The sequence below is a fragment of the Nicotiana tabacum genome, chromosome 22 (assembly GCF_000715075.1).
Source record: "Nicotiana tabacum cultivar K326 chromosome 22, ASM71507v2, whole genome shotgun sequence".
NCBI classification, from domain to species: Eukaryota; Viridiplantae; Streptophyta; class Magnoliopsida; order Solanales; family Solanaceae; genus Nicotiana; species Nicotiana tabacum.
The window spans coordinates 164,676,007-164,702,810 of record NC_134101.1 but is presented as its reverse complement, the minus strand read 5'-3'; the positions used below and the strand labels follow the sequence as shown (position 1 = coordinate 164,702,810).

Below are 26,804 nucleotides of genomic sequence, written 5' to 3'. Positions count from 1 at the left end.
GGAGGAATTGCGTTGCTTGAAGCCAAAAAGATCACATATTTTATTCATCAACTTGTTATCAAATGGCTTACCATTGTCCGTCAATATATATCTCGGAATGCCAAATCGATAGATAATATTGACTCAGATGAAGTTAGCTACATTTTCCTTCTTTACTTCCTTAAGAGAAACAACTTCTGCCCACTTCGAAAAGTAATTAGTTGCGGCCAAAATGTATAGATGTCCACTAAAAGACTTTGGCAATGGACCAACAATATCCAAACCCCAAGCATCAAATGGCCAACAAGCAACAGTTGGGTGTAATACTTCCGGTGGTTGATGTATGAAGTTAGCATGGAATTGGCAAGCTTTACACCTCCGAGCGTAATCCAAACAATCTTTCACCATGGTTGACCAATAATACCCCATTCTTTTTATGTGGAAATGAAGTTTTGGCCCAGATTGATGCGCACCACATACTCCAGAGTGTGCTTTTTGCAATGCTTAAAGGGATTCGTCAGTCCCCAAACAACGTAGGAGCACTCCATCAAATGATCGTCTGTAGAGTGTATTCTTGTAATAAAGAAAACGAGGGGCTCTCCTTCGAATTTCCGTTTTCCTTTGAGGATTTTCTGGAAATATACCATAACAAAGATAATCTATTAATGATTGTCTCCAGTCTTCAATTTCAACCTCAAGAACGGAAGCAATATGCTCAACTTTGCTTTCTTATTCCTCATAGTCATTTGGTGGAGGAACTACCCATCTTTGGCAAACAACGACTTGTGTCTGATCAGGCAAAGATAATATAGAAGCTAAGGCTGCTAATGCATTAGCTCTCTTGTTTTCCTTTCTCGGCACGTGTTAAATAGTTACCTCTCCAAGCTAACTTACCAGTCTTTGAGCATATTTGTGATATGACACCAACTCTGGCTTCTTGACCTCATAGCTACCCAAAATCTGATTAATCACTAACTTGGAATCTCCAAAAACTTATAATTGCAATTGTTTGATATCCACAGCCATTTCAAGCCCAAGTATGGGCGCTTGATATTCAACAACATTGTTGGAGCACCATTGTGTCAGAGTGAAAGAATAGAGCAAAACTTCTCCTTGAGAGTGATAAACACTATTCCAGGGCCAGCTCCTTCACGATGTGCAGCGCCATCAAAATACATCTTCCAAGGAGGCTGAATTTCTATGACCATTGCATCTTCATCAGGCAATTCATCAGACAACTCCCAATTATCTGGAATCGGATGGTCAGCTAGGAAGTCTGCTAATGCTTGTCCTTTTACTGTCTTTTTAGGAACATACACAATTTCAAATTGTTGAAACTGGAGGTACCACCTCGCTAATCGATCACTTAGGACTGGTTTAGACATGACAAACTTGATAGGGTTCTCTCTTAAGACGAGACGCATAACGTGAGCTTGGAAGTAATGCTTTAGATTTTGAATAGAGAAGACAAGTGCCAAACATAACTTCTCAATAGGCGAATACTTGAGCTCATTTGGCGTCATCATCCTACTCAAGTAATAAAGTGCATTTTCTTTGCCTTCATTGTTTCCTTGAGCGAGAAGCGCTCCTACTAACCTTTACTATGCTGAAATATATAATATTAATGGCTTTCGAGGTATGGGGGCTGCCAGTACTGGAGGTTTCATCAGATAAGACTTAATGCTTTCAAAAGCAATTCTGCAAGCTTGGTCCCATTCAAAAGGAATCCCTTTCTTCATGAGGTGACTCAATGGTTGGCATCTTCCAGCCAGATTCGAAATAAATCTTCTAAGATATGCCAACTTACCCTGCAAGCTTTTTAATTCATGAATATCTTTAGGCTCGGGCATTTTCAAGATAGCATCCACCTTAGCTTGATCAATTTCGATACCTCGGTGTCGAACAATAAAATCGAGGAACTTCCCAGAAGTAACTCCAAAAGCGCACTTCAACGGATTCATTCTGAGTTGGTATCTCCGAAGCCGTTCAAATACCATTATCAAATCTTGCAAGTGATCATCTTTCTTCCTTGATTTTACTACCAAGTCGTCAATATAACACTCCACGTTTATATGAAGCATGTCATCAAAAATATTTTGCATGGCACGTTGATATGTAGCACCAGCATTCTTCAAACCAAAAGGCTTACCTTGTAGCAGTATATACCTTTAGGGGTACAAAAGACAGTAAGTTCTTCATCCTTCGGTGCCATGCAAATTTGATTATATCCTAATGAACCATCCATGAAAGACATTGCCTTGTATCCAGTTGTTGTATCAATCATGAGCTCAGGGATAAGAAGAGGAAATTCATCTTTAGGAAAAGTGCTATTTAGGTCCCTAAAGTCAACACAAACTCGGATTTGGCCGTTCTTCTTTCTTACAGGGACGATGCTTGAAATCCATGTAGGATATTTAACTTCACGAACAAAACTAGACTCAATAAGTTTGTTAACTTCGGTTTCAATCAAGGGAACCAGTTCAGGTCTGAAGCGACACTGTGTTTGCTTCACAGGACAAGTACCTCGTCTGACAGCAAGATGATGAACAACCACCTTGGGGTCTAAACCTGGCATTTCCTTGTAGCTCCAAGCAAATACGTCTTTGAATTCCTTAAGTAGCTCAATATATTTGCCCTCGTCATCATTAGTTATAGAGGCACTTATATATGTGGGCTTTGCAGGAAGTGCTAGATTTAGAAGTGAATTGTGGCTTGATGATTTGACAAACCCTTTAAGCAACTTTGTTGACGACTTAATTGCATCAATTCGCTTGATAGGAAGGGTCAAGTCTCCTAACACCTTACCTTCTAGTTCAGAAGATGGATCTTCGGCCTTCCTTGCCTTCGGGACATAACGAAGAACAAGAGTCACTTTCTTACTTGAAGATGCCTCATTCATCTTGTTCTGATCATGAAGCACCTGATCAACTGTAATATTTTCCTTGCTAGTTGTGACCTCAACCTTCTTTGCAACACTTTTGGTCAATATCACTTCATCAACCTTAACCTCATTTGAGACGTAATTCTTTAAGTAGAATTTTGCATCGGCAAAGTATGATTCAACCTCAATAAAGGGCTTATCATCAACAACTATCTTCTTTTCAACCCCATCTTCACAGTATTTCAAGCACTGATGGTAGGTGGATGAAACCACTTTGTTCTTGTGTATCCATGGCCTTCATAACAAGATATTATATGAGGTCTTTGCATCTATCACGTGCATCCATGCACTCGAATGCAAATCTCCCATATTTATCTCCAATTTGATAGCCCTTATAGCTCTTTGCCCCCCTTGATTGAACCTTTGAATCATCAAACGACTTTCACATAGTTCATCCATCGGTATGCCAAGCTCTTTGACAGTACGAATTGGGAGAATATTGACACCAGACCCATCATCGATCAAGATTCTACTTATTCTCTGTTCTCGCACAAAGCCAACCATAAATAGGGGGCGATTATGGTATGTTTCACCAAGCAAAAGATCATCATTAGTAAATGTGATTTTTGCATCACAAACATCCACTTCTTCAGAATTCCTAGTGAATTTTTCAGGCAAGGGAGGTGGAAACAATGATGGACTTCTTTGTCTCTTCTTCATCTATCTTACAACATGAGGCCTTGATATATTCACAGGAAGCTCGCGGGTGTAACCAGCTTGGCAGGAATTCCTCCAATGTCACTGGAAGACGTAACCTTTGATAGTGATTCTCAACCATTTTTGCTTTCTTCTAGTTCTTCTTTATCATTTTCTTCTTGGGTCTTTTCACCATTTTTACCCTAGTCAACTACTTATTGGACTCCCTTTGTGAATTTGTTTTGCAGCGTCTCCGTCAAGTCACAAGAATCCAACCTTCATCATCAGTTTCATCATCACATGATTCACTTTTCTCTTGATATCTTTCCTCCACTATTAGTTTATATGCCATAGGGGAAATCAATGGTTTGCTCACATCGATAGGTTCAATATCACCAAATTTAATCATATTTGGTGATGATGCAGTTTGGATGTAATCACATTCATGTACTTCGACAAAATTGCAAAGGACAATGGGATCAAGTGAACCAAAAATGAAAGAAACTTGATTCGAACTGTCTTTCTCATCCTCAAGCAAGATTTTTCCTTCAACGGCCAAGTCCATGACTTTCTCCTTGAAGACAAAGCACTTTTCAATAGGGTGGCCAATCAACCGATGGTACTTGTAATAATTTGGATCATTAGTCTTTCCAGTTTCATCTGGCCGCTTCATTTCGGGTAACTCAATGAGTTTCAACTCAAGGAGTTCTTCAAAAATTTCTAGGACATCAGAGTCCAAGAATGGATATTCTTTCGCTTGCATTTCCTTCAGAGTTAACTTTCGGCCAACTTTATCCTGTAAGAATGTTGTCTTCACACTTTGCTTCTTACTCACTTTTGTAGTGACCTTTAATGGCGAGGCATTAACATTCATTGATTCCTTGCTCTCAAACTTCGGCAAAAACTTGATTCCTTTCTTTATTTCTTGTTTATCCTTCACTTTGCGAGGTTCATAAACATGTGACCCTTGATTTCCACTTGAAGACATACTTAGCTCCATATCATGAGCACGTGTAGCCAATTCTTCAAAAGACTCAGGCTTGATACCCTGCAGGATGTAGCGAAGTCCCCAATGCATTTCTTGGATACACATTTCTATTCTAGAAGCTTCACTAAGTCTGTCTTTACAATTGAGGCTTGCATTCCTCCATTGATTGATGAAATCGACAACTGGTTCATCCTTCCATTGATGCATATTTGTGAGTTCAACCATTCTTACGGTTCACCTTGTGCTATAGAAGCGGTTGAGAAATTCATATTCAAGTTGCTCCCAGCTATCGATGAAACCAGCCGCGAGATCAGTGTACCAATCAAAAGCATTTCCTTTTAAGGAACAGACAAACTGCATGACAAGATAATCTCCATAGGTTCCAGCGTTATTACAAGTTTCAACGAAGTGTGCAATGTGTTGCTTTGAATTTCCTTTACCATCAAATTGTTGAAACTTTGGGGGTTGATAACCTGCAGGCATTTTCAAACTATCAATTCTCGCAGTATTCGACTTTGCATATGCGAGAGAAGACTTGGCAGCAACATCGTACTTATCTTTGATGGTTCCCATAATGAAGTCTTTCAATTGGTCAATGGGAATAACCCCGTCAGATGAAATCTGAAATTGTTTAGGAGTCGTTGTCTGCCTTGCAGATGAGTCCCCCTTATCTTGCATCGCTGGGAGCTTTCCAGGTGCATGACTTGAATCTCCCTCCATCATGCTTTCAACTTTATCTATCAGCTTGACAATTTGATTATTCTGATCTTGCATATGCTTCGTTAACCCTTCAATTGCCTTTGTTAAATTTGTGAGTTGTTCTTCAATAGTTGAGGTATTAGTTACCATTGCTTGGATAACCGTCGTGGATGGTGGAGCAAAGCACAGATTTTCTCTTACACCATACTTTGAGTGGAAAAACTCACGTGGAGTGCTTGGAGCAGATCCAGTGATCAAGACATCATCATCACCCTGTGTGATGATGTTCTTAGATCTAGAAGGGCTAAGTAGAGCCAATGTCTTTTCAACAATTTCAGCAATGTTTGCTCCTTCTTCCAATTCAGTTGGAAAGGATCTTGCCCCCTTTAAGGATTGAAAATCAAAGATAGGAACTGATGCAAACGACATTTGAAATGCTTTTTGTCCCAGCAAGTTTGCTTTGTTCCTAGTAACAGGTCCTACGCTTTCCACAGTAGCATCCAACAAGTTTTCCACATCAGATGAAAACTTGGAATCCGTAGCCTTATCAGTAGTGAGTTTGAAGTTGATCTTCTTAGGAGCCATTTTTGTGTTCTTGAAATTTGGTAATTTGAAGAGATGAGAGGTAGAGATGGTCCCACTGAGCGTGCCAGAAATTTGTAAAAATAAATTTTCACGTCGAGAAAAATAAATAATCAAGATTGGAAAATTGCGTAACAAATATAGTATTTGATTTCAATAAATGAAAGTGTTACAATCTCTATGGTATTCCTCTGATTCTTTAAGAATGTAAAGTATCTTAATGAGCTTGACTTTGATTTGATTCAAGGGCTTGTAAAGCTTGATCTTGAATCTCCTCCCTGAACTTGAATTTGTGTTTGATCACGAACAAGTAATTTGATCTTGAACGCCTTGGTATTTGATTTGACTTCGTTCTTGATCTTGAACTTGAACTTGAACTTGAACTTGTAGCTTGAGTGCTTGAACTTGTAGCTTGTAGAGAAATCTGCGGTGTTTGATCCACGAGCTCTCTGCTTGCTTCTTGTTATCACTTCTGGTGTCTTCTAGCTTTATGAAGACCTCTATTTATAGTTGTAGGGAGTGTTGTGGCTCTGCGATTTGATTGGTCCGTTTGAACTGACTAATACCATCCAGACACTTGGCATGATTTAATTGACTCATTTATTTGTCTTGGATTGCCATATCACTTGACACATGGCATAATCTCATTGGCTCATTTATTTGTCTTGGATCGCCACGTCGCTTGGCATGTGTCTTGATTTTATTGGCTCGTTCTTTTGATTTGGATTGCCACATCACTTAACATGTGGCATGAGCCTGGGCTTTAAGACGGGCTAATAGCCATTTGGACCTTGGGTTAATGGAGTGGGCTTATCATTTAATTTGTAGTCTAATTAAATGGATTAGCCCAACATATATAATTAACCCAATTTATTAGCCACAATATTTGTTTGGACTAATGTCTTGAATTTTATATGGTCCAAATTATTCTATGAATTTAAATTCAATAAAATTTAAATGCTTACAAGGCAAAGTAGTAAATTTCGGGATTATTTTCCAGGATTTACTTATTCACATGTTATTCCGAAATTAATTTTCTTTGTCGCATAAATCATACGATCCCTAAGGATTACAAATTCTATGTTGCAATTACAAATTCTAGAATTATTATAAAATTATTTAGAAATCGTCAAAAGAACAATTCACGTGTGAGGTCAGGAAAGTAGAATCAATTGGCTTAGACTTGAATCCGTTGACTGAGGTTAAAACGGGAATCACAGAGAAATTTAACAAAACTTCGAAAAATTTAAAAAGGCATTCTTGACATCTCTAAAAATTGGATGAAGTTGCAACTTGTGAAATTTTAAGACTTTGGGAGACTTTTATTTATTTATTATTTTTCACCTTGTGTTCTATATGCTTTGAGACTTGACTAAGTCAGATTCGGTTTAAGAGTCTCACTCCGAGGTAAAGTGCTCTTCACGAAACGCGGTTACATTTCAAAATTCGAATTCAATATTTCTAGTTAAAGTTGGAGGAGTTGTGAGACTTATTATAATGATATTGTTTTTACGTTCTCTACAACTCTACAGGTAAGTCAAGAGACCACTAGTTTTCAGCTAGTGCCTAGTCATATCATATTGAAGGGCTGGGCATGTAAGTTGTCAAATGAGCCCATGCTTGTAATCAAATTTGACATTAGTATATACTCAACCCCTCCCCAAAACCAAATGAGAAAAAAATTAACATTATATATTTTTTTAAAAAGTTATCCACACCCGTTTTTTACACCAAATTGCATTAATCTACTACAGTTAAGTTAAAAAAAAACTACTGCTGTATTAACTCATTATAGATAATTGATAACAATATATTAAAGTCATATATATGCCATGTATTTGTTAAATTGGTAAAAACATTAGGTGTTGATAAGTTCTTCATATATTTTAATTCTTCTACACTCTGTTTTCTAAATGACTGAAAAAGCGAGAAGAAGTGTCCGATGTTTTCACAATTGACCCCTTCTTCTGAAGAAAAATACTACTCCATACATGGTTCGTTGATGGCATTTCTATCCAATAAAAGCTACTAGTACTAAATTATACTAAAAGAAACCCAATTTGAAGTTTATCTAGAGCTATCTTCTACTTCAAATAAATGACGCATGAGCAGAAAAAAAATGTTCTGGCCCGTAAAATTGTATACGCAAAGTCGCAATAGAACGCACATATGGAGGAAGAACAAAATAAAATAGATAGTCTAAAAATTCATAGCAGAAGCGTTTGCATTAATATATTCAATACGATAAGGCAGCCACGTATGTTGGATTCAAAACGTTAGGACAAGTATTCATAAGCCACGATTATCAGTTGTTTTAAAAAAAGTTGCACGCAGAATCCTCATCTAATTAAGGATTATGTTTTGACAAATTGGAAGAGTTGTTCACATTTCCACCTTAGTCATGTTGGATATTGATTAACTTTTGGACTAAATAGTAGAACAAATCAAGCTTTATCCTTTATTCCATGTGAATTTAAGATAAAATAAAATGTAATTCTTTCAAAAAAGAACACCGAATGAGCTGCCAGACACCACCAGTGGCATACAAAGGGTTTTTCAAAAGTCGTGTCAATTTATTATTTTATTTGAACAATTTATATTGTACATGTGAGTTAAATATTAGAGTAGGATAGTTTTAAGGTTTTATTGATATTTAGTCTTGTATGCTTTTCTAGTGGTGATGATATATACACACACATTATTATTCTTTAGAAAAATATTATTTACGTTCATTATATAATGACACCTTTTAAAGTGTCTCCACTCTCCACCACTGTGCTCCACAATTAAAGTAGTAAGTACTAATTACTAGTGTTCATGCATCCTTTTATTATTTAATTATATATATTTAGGTGAAAATACATGTGAAAAAAAAGATATTAATGGTTGGTCTCACAATTGACTAGATCTTAATTAGATATCATGAGCAGAAGAAAGGTGAAAGGCAGGTGAGATCCTGATATGGGTGGTTGAAAAACAACACTTCACAATATTGTAGTGCTGAAAATTGCTCTTTTTGTTACTTTCTACATTTTCATCATGGTCTATAGTTAATGGCCCTGCACTACGCCATTATATTCTACATGCTAAACAGACCATTGTTTGTGGGAAGTTTACCAAACTTAGTGCATCCCAATTCTGTTTTTCCAAAATAGTCTTTTAATCACATCTTCTTCAATTTACACAATCAATTAGACATGACTAATAAGCTCCGATTCATGAGTTTTTTAACGTCCCAATGTCACGCATAAGCTTTATCGAACTGTCTGAACGATGATATTTTATTTCTAACGGTAATGAGACTCGAACGCACAACTTTATCTAATACACTATACTAAATTGAGTTAATACTCTTGTCAAAAGTTAAACAATAGTAGTACTTTATTGGCGTAATGGCTTCCTTGCCACTTAAACTTGTAGGGCTTTTGAAAGCCGATACACGAACTTTGGATTTTCCGGTTTGAACACTCCAACTTGACAAAATGGGTAATAATAAACACATCCATCAGAGCGTGTATACCAATTGCGCTGACATGTACATCACATCATGCTAACCTATTTATTACTTGCATGTGTTATTTGTGGGTCCCATTTTAAATATAAAATCAGAAAAAAAGTTAAAAATACAAAAAGGAAAAAAAACGCCTGAAACATAGTTTGACAATTCCACCGTGGGAATCGTCCCCTCCGACGAGCAGCAGAACTCCGGCGAGGCAAAAATGAACGCGCAAGGTGTTCCAGGTATCCAAATTGGAAAAGAAAGGTACCAAAATGTTCGCCTTGATGAGGAGAATGCCCCTACACTTCCAATTTCATATGGGTACCAACCAATTCCTCCAATTTTACAATCCAAAAGCTCAGGCAGTCCGGTTGAGCAAGGTGTTCGACGAAATGCCCCTATCAATTCTGGACCAATTGGAGACCAATTTCCAATTGGAATCCATCCTACTACACCCATGGATCCTCTATGCAAAGATTCAGCTCAATCCATTCAAAAAATCAACCATCACCACCAAGTTGAAAACTCAAAACTTCACCAGTTGGCGGGGCAAGGTGATCAGGCAAACCAAAGGACTCAAAACCAATGCCAAACTACTCCTGCTCCTCAGGAGAATGTTTCCAAACCTTCAAACCAGACCTTACATGGGCCAAATCTTTCGAATATCCAAAATGGTCATTCTGCACATTGTTCATATAACAGTGTTCGACCAAATGCCAACGCACCCTCCAGTTCTACTCAGCCTCTTTCACTAGGATTCTTAACTTACATGTTCCGGCATGGTCTGGTGAAGTTCGTAGCATCACTTACTCATCTGATAACATCACTTAATCCACGTTCACTATGGGAAGATGAAAAAATTGGAAAAGTCTTTTGTTTCTTTTTCATGTTTCTTTTTTATTTATATTTTATTCTAATTCTAATTTGTTTTAAGTAAAAACAATTCTATTCACGCGTCTTGGGAGCGTGATTTGCATACAGTTTAGCCATGTCAGCTGTAGTGCTTCCACATAGGTATGGTCAACGGTCAAATGTATTTATTATTACCCATTTTGTCAAGTTGGAGTGTTCAAATGGGAAAATTCAAAGTTCGTGTATCTGCTTTCAAAAGCCTTACAAAATTTAAGTGGCCAGGAACCCATTACGCCTACTTTATTTGACTCTGTAGTTTAGTTTCTCCATCTTCTAATAAGTTTGCTTCGGTTTTGATTTGGTTTCATCTTCTTATTCTCTTCTCTCCTTTTTTTTTTTGCTCTTATTTTCCTTTTATTTTATTTTATTATTTCTCTTTCCAAATTTATGTCCTTTTTTGGTGATCAACAAGAGGAAGATACCTCGAAAGGCCATTGACTAATTCAAGGGAGATTGATAGGAATAACCCCCATAAAGGCTGATTTTAGCGGAATATTTGAAAACTTTCATTAATCTAGTGAACGAGATGCAAATTGAAGAAGAAACTGCAACAATTTGTTAAATTATTCATCAAAGTCTACCTGGTTGATATGATTTTTGTGTTTGTTCAATTATTCACCAAACTCTACCAAATTGGTATGACTTTGTGTTATCTGCTAGTTGCTAGTGGCACGGCCTATCTGTTAAATTATTCATCAAAATCTACGTGATTGGCATAATTTATTTGAGTTGTTCAACAAATTATTTGTTAAAATTATAATTTGATACATAACAGTATGACAAAATGATAGAACTTTAGCAATAAATATTATAATACTATAGTAGCATTTAGTAAAGAATCTTAGCTTCAGCTACACAACAGAGAGGAAGCGTAGCTATTTTTTAAATACCACCAATTACGGAGTTATTCCCACTAAAACCAGCCCTATTGGAGGCCACGCCGCGCATTTTTTTGTTAATTCAATCCACACTAACTGCAAATTGCAAGAAAACGTCTCCTTCACCGACCAATGAGTTAAGCAGTAAGCACACATTAAACTAACATTATGACCAAAACTTTAGCCAAGAGAAAAGCAAGCTAAGCACTGCCCCTTCAATATCTTTTTAGGTGAATGAATACACTTGCTAATTTGTAAAGTTCCTACGTACGCCAGATAGTTCCTTACCATTTTTTTTAAGAATATGAAGGACCATTTGAAAATTCTTTAGTAATAACGTGTCTAATATAAGGTGGTTTTTCGTAAAGCTTAAGGTATTCTTTCTAAGATTTTTTTTTTGGTGGGGGGCCGGGGGGGATTTGTAAAACTTCTGAAAAGAATAATATCCATGAAAGTTTTATTTTACAAATTCTTTTTCTTCTAAAAATTGCTTTAATGAACTTCGACATAGAGTTCTAAGAGATAGAAAGAGGTTCTTCGTCACCTCAATATATAGGTTCTGCCCAAGATATGGTCCTTGACTCGTTCCTACCCAAATCATAATATCTAAGGCGGTTTTTAAAAAAAGAAGATTATCAGCAGCTGGTGTTTTGACCAAAACAATATGGATAACATGTGTTTGCACATTAACCTTTAAAACTTAACCATAATTAATATGCATTATATAAATTGATGCAAACACTGGGTGTGGATATGTATTTTGTGGGTGGGTAGGGTAAAATTTTAACGAGTGAAGGTGGTGATCTCCTGCAGGACTGTTTAGGTGCTGTGAACAGCTTATTTTTGACCATGTTTGAATTTATTCTTACTTTTCTCTACTCACTCCCCACTTTCTCCACTCACTACCCACTTTCTCCATTTTCCCCACTCTCCCCACTTTCCCCACTTTACCCACTCATGTTCCCCACTCTCCCCAAAAAATATTTCCTCCACCCACTCTTCATCATTCTCTCTACATAAAAACACACACACACAACAGAAAGAGGACGGACAACAAAAATTCGGAATTCCCCATTTCTCTTTCCTCAATAACTTTTCCCAAAAACGATAAAGACATATGGCCGATTATCTTTGATTTCAATTCTTAAGGGAATAATTTTAAGATTTCAGATCTGGGTTTGGTATGGTTTAGCTGATTTTCCTTACAAATAGGTCAATTCAAGTCCAAGTAAGTATGTTCTCTTATTTCTGTATTTTTCCAGATCTGGTTTAATATAAAATCATGACTATTTTTCTAGCTAATAATCTTTTATTTTTTTTTATTTTTTTTCATTTTTAGCGATTATGTAATGAAAATTGATGTGTGAAATGCATATTATATTAGATTGCTACTAGTAAAGTCATTCTTTTACTATCTCGAGTTTGGTCCCAAAAATAAGGAAATTGAAAACATCTGTTGTATTACAATCCTCCTTGATTTTCTAGGCCGAAAATTAGTTTAGGTTATCATAAAACTAAAACTAGGTGTAGGTAGGCAAAGTATACTATTGAGCATGCATATTTTGGAAAAAGCCATGGTTTAGGGTCTAAGGGTCTTTTCAATGGTCAAAAGTTATGGTGTCAGAATGAAATATTTGACTACTAACATTTAAATAAATTATATAAGCCAAAAGAAAGAAAGAAAGAGGAAAAGCATTTCATGTGGAAAAAGTTTGGAGATGGACAGTGTACCTATATATAAAGACAACATGTGTTTGGTCCAAAATGTAAATGATTAGAAGCATAGTCATGGGAGACAGACGTTTAGAATAACAAACTAGTACCTAATTTGGATGAGAAACAAGAAATTGCCTCTTTGTGTTTTGCTTGATAAATTGATAAGGTTTTCGGTTTAATTAAAAAATATTTTTTTACTTCATATTTGCATGTCATAGTTATTTCAATTTTCAGTTTCCATGTATTTTTTTTAATCATGTATATATTTTTTTTTAATAATTTCTTCATTTATGTGTTTCTTCACTTAAATGTGTGCTTCAGTTTGTAACTTCAGTTTGTGCTGACATTTGTACTGTTCTACTTTTTGCTTTTGACACTAATATGTAGTAAAACTACGTGACTCCTTTTATATTGATGTGCATGTATGGACATTTGATGAGAGTAATCTTAAATTGGTCTTAAGAATAACCCCGAACATCCCTAGATTGCTTTAATTGAACATCCCTAGATTGTTTTAATTGAGTACAAATCTTTTAAAATAGAATTGAGGTGTGTCATGCCAAATAAAATCCCAAAACTCATGGCCCTCACTTAATTAATTTTAACTCTTTAAAAATCGAGGTGTGTCATTAGTGAATTTTTCATGGTCGTCGCAAACTAATAAAAATGACAACACGTAAAATATCTTTACAGGGCAATATATGTAATTTAAATCCTAAAAGATGGCCCAACGTGATTAAGATAGTTGTCTCAACATTTTAACTTGCAAGAGTGTATTAACTTTCTGATTTGTTCAGTTCTTTGAAAGTGTTTTGCCAAATTTACAAGAGGCAAATAAACTTGACCTTCCATCTCTTCCAAAGATAACACCAAAGATATGATTCAGAGCTCTCTCTGCCTGCATCTACAGTCAATAACTTTGTTATAAGAGGTTTACCTTACAGCATCAAGACCACTCCCAATGTAGGCATGCAAATATTCTATTCTTGCTGTGTCATTTAGTGTACCATTACGCGAGTCTTTTGACCTGCCAAGACAAATCATTTAGCATCTCCACTTTCACTTCAGGAAGTTGAAGAAAGTCACAAGATTATGCTAACATCCTGAAATCTTACATTTGGAATTCAGAGGAAACTACAGTATAGCAGATATTGCAACTACAAACTTCATCATATTTTTCCAGAATACCCCACAACAGGAAGTGTGGGGGGGAGTGTACAGGGTGCTGAAATGTTGAGAGGTTGTTATTTAAGGGAGATCAAGCTTCCAAGATCATCATATAATCGCCAAGTTCTTGAAAATAGAAAGATGTGGATACAGTTTCTTGTTCTGACTAAGTCGAAATCATGGAAGTAGTGTTCCTAGGGATATATATGAAGAAAGATCGCTATTTGAAAATGACTGTGTTTAACGCCTTAGCTTATTTTGAAAAGTACTTTTGTCAAAAGAAATTTAAGAAAAGTATATTAGAATAGTGGTCATTTGCGTTTGGCCAAATAATTTAAGAAGAGTTTTTTTTAGTATTATCGAATTAGTTTGGGTATCTTTCCAAAAAGTGCTTTAGAGTATCAAATTAAGACATGTAGAAATTTGTTAATACAATTATTTTTATTAAATAGATAAATGATTTGAATTTATTTTATGAGAGGCTTTAATTAAAATATTCAATTTCTTTTAATTAAAAAGTAACAAATCATATCATCATATCATATCAATCATATTATTACACTAAAAGTAGGAAGCTCTAAAGGTCAATCATATCATATTATATTTATATACTAAAAGTAGTAAGCTCTAAATGTCAAAGTTGAGTTACCAAAAAGTCCATAAAATTGAAGGACTATTTTACCCATTAACTATATAAATATTACTTCAATAATATTCTTGTACAAAAAGGTAAAGTACTAAAGTCACCTTCCAATAAATATTAAATTTGTACTTAATGCAGCCTATTCAACTCCTAAGTATTCCTTTCATCTTCCATACTTTATTGCAAATGTACATACTATCTCAACCTTTAGAATGCCCATTCAATGTTTACTCCTTTGAGCTTCCAACAATTATTATAGATTCATGTATTTCAACATTCTCTCCTTCTTTCATTCACTTTACAAAATTGGACAATGAAATCAATTAAGCAATTCTTCTTACTGTGAGACCATTTGTCAATTGGAGAAATGGTCATTAACCATTTGTTCTTTTCATTTGGCATACCTGCTAACTGTCTATAACACATAATACCAATCTATAGTTTTCAAATGAGGTAATATTTTTTCTTTTCCTGTTAGTTTTACGAGTCTCGCGCAAATTTTACAATTGTTCATGTTTTTTATACAATATTTCCATAGTCTTTATCATGAAAATGACTATCTTTTGTTATGAAAAGTTTGGCTACTATACTATCCTTATTGATTATCAGTGAAAAATAACGTTAAGTTTGTTATTTTCCTTTTGTTGTATTATTCAAGTGTTAGACTAATTACCAAGCCCATTAGTAGACTTAACTTCTTTACTCCCTCTTCTATTTACTTTTACCATTAAGAAGTCATGGGTTATGTGAAAGGGCTACTACGTAAATCAAATATATTGTTATTAACTCATTTCATAAAGAGAAATCTTAGATTATAGAAACAAATAATCTAAGTAAAGAGGGTGAACGATAGTACCTACAATGCACAGTTAACTGTTAAATTATTTCATAAGTCAATTGTTATCATTTGAATCCAAGTTTCAATGATATATAAGTAGAAGAATATAAGACAAGTAGAAGAACATAATTCAAATCTCTTATAAACCAACTATCATTCGGTAGGATTTAGGGCACTATAATTATTACATATCGAAATTAGTTTGGGTGGGAAAAAGAAAAATTAAGTATTTGAATACATTTGATATACATCCATTTTATAGAACTTTTAACAAATCATCTAGATATTTTTGGATATTTTCAATTTTAAAAAGTTTGTAACAATTGATAACAGAAACTAGTAAAATCAAAAAGGAGAGAGAGAGAGATAGCATCTTTATGGAAATTTGATCACACATTTGTTGTCGATAATTCATGAGCTTTGTGTTTGACCGTGTCGTTGGGATAGTTTGGTAACATAAATTTTTCGCAAAAAACAACTTCTGCTTCTACTAAGGAGAAGCTACATTTTTAAGGAAAAACAATGCTGAGCACACAAGTGTAAGAACCCACAAATTGTGTGCAAAAGCATAAAATCAAAGGAGAGGACGTGATTGGAGATGACGCACCATTTTCCTGAATGTAAATCGGCGGGTTGCCAAAAGCCTCTTTTAAGTACTCCAGAAATTCATAAAGACCAGAAGGTATCACTGGATACTAAAGTCAAATAATGTTTAAGTGAAAGAACGTGTAAATCTTGAAAACATCACATAAGAACTTATATTAGAGGCTTCACCTGATCTGCTGCCAATGCCTCAACTGCAGGAACTCAAAATAGATAAAATTAGTGAGCTCACTGACATCATCTAATCCATCATAAGCAGATAAAATAATAAACTATGGAAAAGATAATTTGAATGAAGTCGGATAAACATCCAGATGAAACTGAGTTAGCTAGCAGTTAAAATATGAGAGTGATCTTTATTTAAGGTGTGTTTGGCATGACAGGAAATATTCTTATTTTCTGGTGTTTACAACAACAACAACAACCCAGTATAATCCCACACGTGGGGTCTGGGGAGGGTAATATATACGCAGACCTTACCTCTACCCCGAAGGGTAGAGAGGTTGTTTCCAGGAGACCCTCGACTCAAAAAGCAACAGAAGCCGATATATTAGTACCATAAAAATGCATAATAAAATAATAGCAATACAATAATAGCAATACAATAGATATGAAATACAGAATACGGCATACGAAAAAGATGACTGGTATAGTAAGACTAGCAGGTAAACCCCTGCATCAATAGATGACCAATGACATTCTTAGTCTAACTCCTAACTGGCTAGTCTCACTCTATTGTGATGTAGAAATATTTACAACTCTCCCCTAACCTACAACCTTAATACTCGACCTCCATAATTCTCTGTTAAGGGCCATGTCCTCAGTAATCCGAAGTCGCGCCATGTCCTGTCTGATCACCTCTCCCCAATACTTCTTAGGTCGTCCTCTACCTCTCCGCGTGTCCACTACAGCCAGTCGCTCACACCTCCTCACCGGTGCATCAGTGCTCCTCCTCTGAATGTGCCCGAACCATCTGAGTCTTGCTTCCCGCATCTTGTCCTCTATGGGGGCCACGCCCACCTTCTCTCGAATATCTTCATTCCTAATCTTATCCATTCTTGTATGCCCGCACATCCACCTCAACATCCTCATCTCCGCTACTTTCATCTTTTGGATGTGTGAGTTCTTTACCGGCCAACACTCAGTTCCATATAACATGGCAGGCCTAACCACTGCTCTATAAAACTTACCTTTTAGTAACGGTGACACTTTTTTATCACACAAGACTCCCGACGCTAACCTCCACTTCATCCACCCCACCCCTATACGGTGTGTGACATCCTCGTCAATCTTCCCGATCCCCTGAATAACCGATCCAAGGTACTTGAAACTACCCCTTTTGGGAATGACTTGAGAGTCAAGCCTCACTTCAACTCCCGCTTCCGTCGGCTCAACTCCAAATTTGCACTCGAGGTATTCCGTCTTCGTCCTGCTCAATTTGAAACCTTTAGACTCAAGAGCATGTCTCCAAATCTCTAGCCTCTCGTTGACGCCGCCTCGTGTCTCGTCAATTAGAATAATGTCATCAGCAAATAGCATGCACCATGGCACCTCCCCTTGAATATGATGAGTCAGTGCATCCATCACCAGGGCAAATAGGAATGGGCTGAGCGCAGACCCTTGGTGCAACCCCGTAATAACTGGAAAATGTTCAGAGTCGCCTCCTACTGTCCTAACCCGAGTCTTAGCTCCATCATACATGTCTTTAATCACCCTAATATAGTCAATCGGGACCCCTTTATCCTCTAAGCAGCTCCATAAGACCTCCCTAGGAACCTTATCGTACGCTTTCTCCAAATCAATAAACACCATGTGAAGATCCTTCTTCCTATCCCTGTACTGTTCCACCATCCTCCTAATAAGGTGGATAGCTTCTGTGGTAGATCGTCCCGGCATGAACCCGAACTGGTTGTCTGAAATAGACACCGTCCTTCGCACTCTCATTTCTACCACTCTCTCCCAAACTTTCATGGTATGACTTAGTAATTTGATGCCCCTATAGTTGTTACAGCTCTGGACATCACCTTTGTTCTTATACAACGGGACCAAACCCCTATGGTGTTTGGTTGCGAAAAATATTTTTCAGAGAAAACATTTTCCACCAAAAGGGAAAAAAAGACTTCCCTCACCTTTGGGCGGCAGTCATTCTCCTTCACAACTATCTGAACTCCTAACTTAATATTTACCGCTTTAACCAACATTTTAGACATTATATTACCAACTTTTAATACTCAAAAGTTTCATCAAAACAGTATTCAATTTGCTAATACTTTTATTAATCTTTGGTAAATGTTTTTTTCTCGGAAAAATATTTTCTATTCTCCAACCAACAAAACACCAAAAAACTTTCTAAAAATAAGTCATTTGCCAAAAAATATTTTCCAAAAATGATTTCCATCATACCAAACACAACCTTAGAAAGCACTGGATTTCGTACGTGAGATATCTGCTTCTATGTCAGCACCAAAGTCCCTGGTATTCTTTTCAATGCTGGAAGACCTGTCCTTAACAGATGCTGTCCTATAGTGGTTTAGGCCTATGAAATCAACTGAGCCCTTAACTAGCTTAGCCTCATATTTGCTGAAGGTTGGAATTCTTGTCCCAGCAGCCTTCTTCATTACAGAGGGATAGTCTCCAAATATTAAAGGATTCATTATCCTGCAGCCAAAGTCGGAAAAGGAAAATATGGTAAACAAACATATTGCTTGCGACTATAAAAACGTTGAGTTGTATGTCCATCTTCTCATCAAAAAGCAAAGCTTAAGTTGTTAGAGAAAGCACACTTTTATGATTTTTCTTGATAATAGGAGATGACGAACTTGAAACCAGAACGTCTGTTTGCTTTGCTGAATTCTGTGACCACTCATTTAAAAGTTGAAGTTTTTCAAGAGAGCACAGGTTTATATACTTAATTATGTCTTTTAAAACAAAACCTGTAATATTGATACGGCTGCTAGGCAAGATTTTACATGTCAGAAATACTTTTAATCAGCCAATGAAATTCTAAAACTCACCAACCAGTATAAAATTCATTAGCTCTTTGTGCTGCATTTACATCATCCCCTGAATTTGTGTAAGGAACACACCAAAAACCATATATACTAAATCCCACAAAACCATGTTGGGTGGACTGCATTGCAAAAGTTTTGCTCTCATTAATAAGCACATGTCTTAAAGTAAAGTTGTTCACTCACAAGTAATAGAAGGAGCTGGAAATGAGAAAGGATATGCTTACATGACCCCACAAAGACCAGTACTTTCATCAAAGAAACAAGAGTAGAGAAGAAGGAAAAAAGTTTTCCTCAAAGCAAGGACTTAAGCCATATAATGCCAAACATCTAAATTAGTTTACACAAATGTGCCGCACATAGTACTAACTGCGAATGAAATGAATATTTTAATATTTTTACTAAATTCAAATAAATAAATACAAATATTAGATAAATTATTATTGAGCAAACTTATTACACAATCAACCTTTATAGCATAACCAAAGAAGGAAAATGAAGTAATAAAGTTGCCCTCCCTATATTTGTAATAAATCAAACTATAAGAACAGAAATGCTCAAACTAACCTCAGAACAAGCACTAAAACACTAAATCATTGAGACTTCAATAACCATACAGATGAAAGTTATTTTACTGACCAGTTTGTTTCTAGATTGAATCTTTGAATCATACCTTGTAATTTCCCCTGTACAATTTCATTGCGGATGAATGTGCAAGCAACATGTTATGAACAACAATATAAGGCTCAGTAGATGAACTGCCTCTAGAACAATTAAACCCAAAAGGTGGGGAACAACGTCCCGGTGGGGTGATGCCATTATCATAACCTCCAATCGCAAATATATTGGCCTCGTTAATGGTGGTCCAATACATCACCCTGTCACCAAATTCCTTGAAGCATACCTCTGCATATGCAGTAAAGTCCTTCCTAAAGTCGATATCAAATTCTACTGTTGAAGTTAATCGTATCTGATGGACTGATACTAAAACTGATATATGAGTAAACAGGTTAAAAATATGATATAGACATACACAATCTTTCGGCTTAACCATCCCCCGTATTCATCTTCAAGTAACTGTGGTAGATCACTGTGAAATAGTGTAACATGTGGTTGAATACCTGCAATATTAACAGATACGAAAGACTTTTAATGCGCTCTTCAGAGGAATCTCGAAGTGCAGTTTTTTGCTTTTCTTTTTTCTCTATTATGTGTAGTTGACAAAATGTGCTGAAATTGCCAAGAAATTTGGTATGACCGTGGCTGATAAGTTCATCAATGTAATTGTTGTAAAATTGTAAACCCTTTGGATTTACAGGTCCTCTTCCACCTGGAAAGAGAACAAACGCGGCATCAAAGAGGGTGGAAATAAAAGGAAATAATATGAGGTGTTTTCACATAGTATCAAGGGGCTAAACCTACCAGGTATAAGTCTAGACCATGAAATAGAGAACCTGTAGGCTTCTAAGCCTGTGTCAACCATGAGTTGGACATCTTCCTGCAACGGAAATTTGATGAACTCAAACTACCTTTCTTTAGGAAAAACCTGACTGAATTCAAGTGCTACCAACTTTTTACAAGATGTAGAAAAGAATGAACCATTTCTTGAAGACCTTAAACTAAATATAACAGACACTTAGTGGTACGCCAAACCTAAGATTATGCTATTTCTTTAGGAAAAACCTGATTGAATTTAACTGCTACCAACTTTTTACAAGACGTAGAAAAGAATGAACCATTTCTTGAAGACCATAAACTAAATATAACAGACACTTAGCGGTATGCCAAACCTAAGATTATGCTATCGTGTGAAGGACCTTAACTATGTAAGATCAATTTTAAGAAGCTTAAACAAATACTTCAAGAGTAAGGCTTAAAGAGCTAGAGACTTAGTTAAATCTTTCTCTGGCATGTTGTTAAGAGAATTGGAAGATAGGAACTTGTAGTCATTCCACAAACGTTGCAGTTGTAAAATACAATAATCAAGAAGTTCAATTGTATCTGAATCCTAAGCATGGAACTGAATAGTTCTTTCAGTTGCTTTTCAAGGTAATAATGTTCCATATTCTACATCGATAATTCCTTGTTATACTTGTTTATTTTCTGTCGGATATCAATCAAACTTCTATGCCAACTACCTCTCTTGTAACTAGTGATAGTACAGAACCATTTGTTATATCATGTTACTTTGTGTACACCTTGATTTTGTTATATCATGTTACTTTGTTATATCAGATTGAAACAGAGTCATTGTATACACCTTGTATTTGTGGTACAGATCACATGCTATGTCTCCATTGGCTCCACCGGAAAAACCTGGAAGCAAAAACTTGAAATATCATCAGCCAATCTGCATTAATGTAACTCATAGCATGTATTTCCTAATAAAGAGATTTTAAATTTCTAAAAGAAAGAAATGTTCCACTTATAAATGATAGTCCAAATTGTATATCCACCTGTTCAAATGTACAACAATCAGTAGTAGTTTACCAATTTTCTGCATCATTTGTGCATCACCGAACAACTTCAGTTTGGCGAGAAGCAAGTGATTTATAATAAATGAGCGAAATTCTAAAATTAGGTAAGAAAATAAAAAGAGGATGTGTTGGCTTTGTCACAAGGCCATATATTATGATTATGCTTTAAATTATTGAAGAGTAAAATGGGCTTAAAATCTCAATTTTCTTTAACTTGTTCTCTGGTTACTCCACTACCATAGATGGGAAAAAAAGACATTTCAGTCACGATGGAAGGGGCTGATGAGAGCGGATTTAGGAGAATGACTAACAGACTTCTAGGTGGCAAGCTTCAGAAGAAAGGGTTCATATGACACTTAAGGCAAATACCACATTGGAAATGAAGAAGAAAACAAGTGCTATATAAGACCGTACAAGTTCACATAGTATCTTATGCTTTTGGGCTTCATATGACATAGCTCAAGTGACAAATCCAAAGAGGTCAGTCGCACCAAGACGGACAATACATACCATGATTTGGGCTATAAGACAAACTATCACTCAAATTCAAGATTAATGGGACTATAAAGAGGTCAAGGATGCAAAGCGAAAAAAGAAACAGAACTGGATTGATTTTAAGAATACAGACCAGCATGAGCAAAAGTGTCCCAAATGCTAGGTGTCCTTCCATCTTCAAATGCTGCCCCTTCAACCTTTTCTCAAATATAACCAATCAAAGAGTAAACACTTACTATTCATCAATTAAAAACTGATCAGTGAAAAAAGAAGAAGAAATCTTTTAACTGACTTGATAGGCAGAAGTTCCAGCACCAAAAACAAAGCCAGGAGGGAAGTCAGCTCTGCAATAATGGTCTGTACCAAAGACTGTCACCAATAAACATTGGATTGAAACATAGTTGGATTGCAGATTTCGGAGCATCATTCTTAATGGGTGACTATTATTAACTCCTCTTACCCACATATACCCTCAAGACTTATTGTATTTCTTGACCCGTATATTTGTAAGTTCCAGTAAACTTTGAAAGACAATAATGGAAAGAATCTTTATCACTTTTCTGGTATAGCCCATAGTTACAAAGAGAGGGGACAAACAAGAAGTGTATGATAGGGACATTCTCCAGCAAGAGAGAGTTGAAAAAACAAATTTGAAGTGTTAGGGGTCGCTTGGTAAGAATAATGTTAGAAAGTGATGTACTAGTAAAGATCATATTAGTTATCCGTGCACGCTCATATATTTTTTATTCGTCGTTTGGTTTAATGTATTAAAGTATTGTATAATTTTAAAAAGAATTATTTGTTTACAAAAATACCTTTATAATCAGTCCATTACTTTATTATTTTAAAAAAACATATGTTGATGAATATTTTTATATAAAAAGATTTTTAAAAATATTATTTGATTTATCTACCTATAATATAGTATAGAATTGAATATTTATTTATTAAAAAAAATATGCTAAGTATTTATTTAATTACTAGGGATATAATTTTATTTTTCACTTTCTTAGATTATTTCAAACTATATAATGGTATATTTTAATCAAGCATAAATTTTAAAGGACAATTTTGTTTTTAACTAAGTAATGCATGCATTAAAACCCATTGCATTGTTAATACCATGGTTTCTTATGCATTAGTTATGCATAGGATAATACCAAATAGGGTGTATAACTAATGTTTGCATAACTAATGCATAGATTCAAAAAGTGTACCAAACAAGGTATTATTAATACACAAAGCTAATGCATGCATTATTTTATCTAATGCATCCTACCAAACGACCCCTTAGGCATCACACACGCAAATTTTGACAAAACTTTTTTAAGAAAATGATCAAAATGGTCCTTAATATATAGGGGTTGGACTATTTTGGTCCTTACTGTATACCCATTTAACTGATATGATCCTTCATATATGTAAAAGGTGATCAGTTTAGTCATAAACACTAATATATAGGGGTTGGACTATTTTGGTCCTTACAGTATTCCCATTAATTGATATGATCCTTATATATGTAAAAGGTGATCAGTTTAGTCATAAACACTAAAAATTAATGGTTTTCACTCAAAAAATCTTTAAAATTAACAGAGAATATTAGGTGCATAACTGCCACCTCCAACGTAATCTTCACTCTTCTCCGTCCTTAGCAAGAAAAGGCATTCCGACGAAAATTTAGAGTATCAACGCCATTGTATTGGTGGCATGACACGTGGATCAACGACGAGGTGACAAGTGGCACTTATAATTGTGTCAATAAAGAAAGACAGAAAGGCACAGATAAAGTAGACACGATGTTTTATCAGAGAAGATACCAGATCTGACAGCTGGAAAAGAGGAATAGGCACGAGATGTATGAAGACCATAAGAGGGGAAGATTCATGAATCTGTTGTAAATATGGAAAGGGAATCAACCTTAGCTTTAATTATGTATGATCCTCTATTATTACCTTAACCTTTACAAGTAATTGGGTAATGGGCAAGCAAGGCAATTAATGCCATTAACGAGTCAGAATTAAGTAGGGAAACAACTACAATTGTGTATCCTTATATAAGGACCCTACCACATTTTGTACGATCATCTGAATATCTCTAAATATATGCAATCAGTTTTATTTTTATTTGATTTAAGATTCCAATTCACAATTCTAGGGGAAATTAGTAATCAACAATAAGCTTTTTTTCCTTTATTTATTATTTTAATTATTTATTTTATTTCTGTATTGCCAAGAAAGTGAAGTAATTTTGGTTATCAGTAACCTGATTTTCCTTAATATTAGCTTTGACCATAAAAATTATTTTTAGGTTAAAACAATTGGTTCCATTATCGGGAATCTAATAATCTGTTCACTTTCTAAATTTAAATTTTTAGCAACAAAATATGTCTAGTGCTAACGAAATTGATTAGGTGGGTCAACAAGACGGAACTCCATCACTTCCCACACCCACAGCTACTCCGCAACATTCATGAGAAAGTTCACCTGAAAGGTCTGCAACTCACATTGATGGGCAACAAGTAGGTGAACAAGCTAACGAGTAAGACACTTTGAAACAGTTGATTGCACAACACGTGAACGAAGCACCACCGACTTTTGCGAGTGGATTGCCCAACATTGTGCAAACTCCTCCACCAGTAAATACCACCTTGGAAAATCCGCTTTCAGGGCTTGATAATTCTGAAAGTGGAGAAATATTAAATGAATTCAGAGATGGAGGATCAGGTACACCGAATAATTCCAATTTACAAAGTTTAGCACTAATTTTGCAGAAACAGCTCAATGAGCGTATAAAGCAAATACCCGGTGTGCCTCCAATAATCAAGGGTGTGGATATTGACAAATATTCACAACAGTCATGGAGCCAAGTGCAACACCTTTACCAATTCCCAAAATGTTTAAAATGCCTGATATCTCTAAATATAATGGGACATCCGACCTACGAGATCATGTTACTGCATTCACCATGGGGTTCAAAGGCAATGATTTAACCAAGCAGGAAATTGAATCAGTCTTGGTTAAAAAGTTTGGCAAAACTCTCACGAAAGAGGCGTTAACATGGTACTCACTTTTACCTGAAAACTCTATTGACTCTTTTGTGTGCTTGCAAATTTATTTATAAAAGCACATTCAGAGACTCAAAAAGTAGAAAAAAAGATGGAAGATATTTTCAAAGTTAAACAGGAAAGCACGGAGTTGTTCAGGGAATTCGTGGATAGATTCCAACGCGAGGGGATGCGGCTTCCACGAGTACCTGATAGCCAGAAGACTATGGCGTTCACAATTAATTTGAATGAGAAAAGTTCAGAAGCACGAGAAGGTTGAAAGAGAGTTTGCGGGAGTTTCCTGCAACTACTTGGAACGATAAATACAATCGATGCAGCATGAAGTTGCGAATAAAAGAAGATACGTTTACTCAACCAAGGGTAGAATAAAGGTTAGGGTCTAGGCGTTCAGAAACGGAAAAAAGATCTGGCAAGAATAAGTACGAGCGCTACATGGCACCTGCGGGGCGATATTCCCGATCTAACCAAGAACATGCACGTTTTGATTCAAGATCGAGACAAAAAGAGACGAGTTCCTCTTCCTGATTCGAGAGGGAACAAGACACACGAGGTAATGTTTCAAACTCTCAAGAAAAAATAGAAGATTACAGTTTTAACTTCAGTACATCCAAATTGGTGGCTGTTCTGAGATGAATAGGCGACAAGGTACGATGGCCGAAAGAAATAAGGTCAGATCCTAGCAAAATGAATCAGGAATTTTGGTGCGAATTTCATAACAATCATGGCCATAGAATAACAAATTGAAGGCTCTTACAGGGGGAAGTTGAATATCTACTGAAGCAAGGTTATCTCACTGATCTATTTAGTGAGAAAGGAAAATAATCTTATATGAAAAATAGGCAAGAACCACCAAAACCCTTATCTCTGAAAAGAACAGTAAACGTAATTACCGGAGGAGAGGAAGTTTATGGAGTAACGTACACGACTGCGGAAAAGACATCAAAGGTTACCATTACCCATGCGAAACGGGTTCGACAAGTTCTAGAAGGAGACAATATAATGTTTGATGATGAAGATGCGGACGGCTTGATAATACCTCACAACGATGCGCTGGTAATATCTTTACGTGTACATGATACTAACGTTAAACGAGTTTTGATTGACTAAGGTAGCTCAATGAATATCATTCTACTGAGGGTGGTAAATGAGATGCAAGCAAACAATCGAATCATACCAAAAGCTCGGTCATTATCTGGGCTCGATAATTCAAGCGTCGTTACGAAAGGAGAAGTCGTATTGGCTACATTTGTAGAGGGTGTCATCAAAGACACTAAATTTCAGGTAGTAGATGCGTACATAGCCTACAACATAATTTTAGGAAGAGCGTGGATTCATTACATGAACGTGATCTTGTCAACATTGCATCAAGTCATTAAGTTCCTATCACAATGGGGAATCCGACAAATCTAGAGAGATCAGTAAGCATAACGAGATATCAATTCAATGGTGATTGCAAGTGCAACAGCAGAGGAAGGAGGTGCAAAATAGCAATTAAAGAACTCAGTTGAGGATAATTTAATGCACACCTCAGCTGAACGCCCGAGAGTTTGTGTTGATATAGATTTGAGACCTGATATGATTCAAGAACCAGAGGAAAACAATAATATCAAAATAACCACAGAGGAGCTTGAGGCTGTTATATTATTTGTCACTGGCCTGACAAAATTTTTTACATCGGA

General features: G+C 35.9%; 1 protein-coding gene and 1 long non-coding RNA gene across 8 annotated transcripts; one reads left to right on the top strand and one right to left on the bottom strand.

The window, feature by feature from the left end:
- The first annotated feature begins 11,068 nt into the window (after positions 1-11,068).
- On the top strand, positions 11,069-15,340 carry LOC107813360 (uncharacterized). The gene is made up of 2 exons (XR_001654315.2): positions 11,069-12,342; positions 13,899-15,340. It is a non-coding gene; the product is annotated as an uncharacterized LOC107813360 (long non-coding RNA).
- Positions 13,515-22,736, bottom strand: LOC107813358 (beta-glucosidase 11). Of its 7 annotated transcripts, XM_016638615.2 has the most exons (12): positions 22,354-22,736; positions 22,195-22,258; positions 21,350-21,405; positions 20,512-20,587; positions 20,348-20,419; positions 20,123-20,210; positions 19,763-20,018; positions 19,096-19,211; positions 18,519-18,739; positions 16,253-16,275; positions 16,086-16,173; positions 13,515-13,857 (listed from the first exon to the last, which is right to left on the bottom strand). In XM_016638615.2, the coding sequence occupies exons 1-12, from the start codon at positions 22,525-22,527 to the stop codon at positions 13,829-13,831; spliced, it is 1,263 nt and encodes a 420-aa protein (XP_016494101.1). In that variant the 5' UTR covers positions 22,528-22,736; the 3' UTR covers positions 13,515-13,828. The 7 variants fall into 7 exon arrangements, with proteins under 7 accessions (XP_016494101.1, XP_016494100.2, XP_016494106.2 ...); XM_016638614.2 differs by lacking the exon at positions 13,515-13,857 and having other exon boundaries at positions 15,853-16,173; XM_016638619.2 differs by lacking the exon at positions 13,515-13,857 and having other exon boundaries at positions 16,100-16,173; positions 18,485-18,739; positions 22,354-22,734.
- Positions 22,737-26,804: the final 4,068 nt, after the last annotated feature.

What these genes read in the sequence shown, in the direction of transcription:
- LOC107813358 (XM_016638614.2), bottom strand. Translation starts at nt 22,527, where the DNA reads ATGTGGGTAAGAGGAGTTAATAATAGTCACCCATTAAGAATGATGCTC. An exon ending in ATGGTCTAGACTTATACCTG is followed by an intron (nt 20,420 to 20,511) that starts GTAGGTTTAGCC and finishes TTCTCTTTCCAG; the next exon opens with GTGGAAGAGGACCTGTAAAT. An exon ending in AGGCATTGGCAGCAGATCAG is followed by an intron (nt 16,174 to 16,252) that starts GTGAAGCCTCTA and finishes ATTTGACTTTAG; the next exon opens with TATCCAGTGATACCTTCTGG.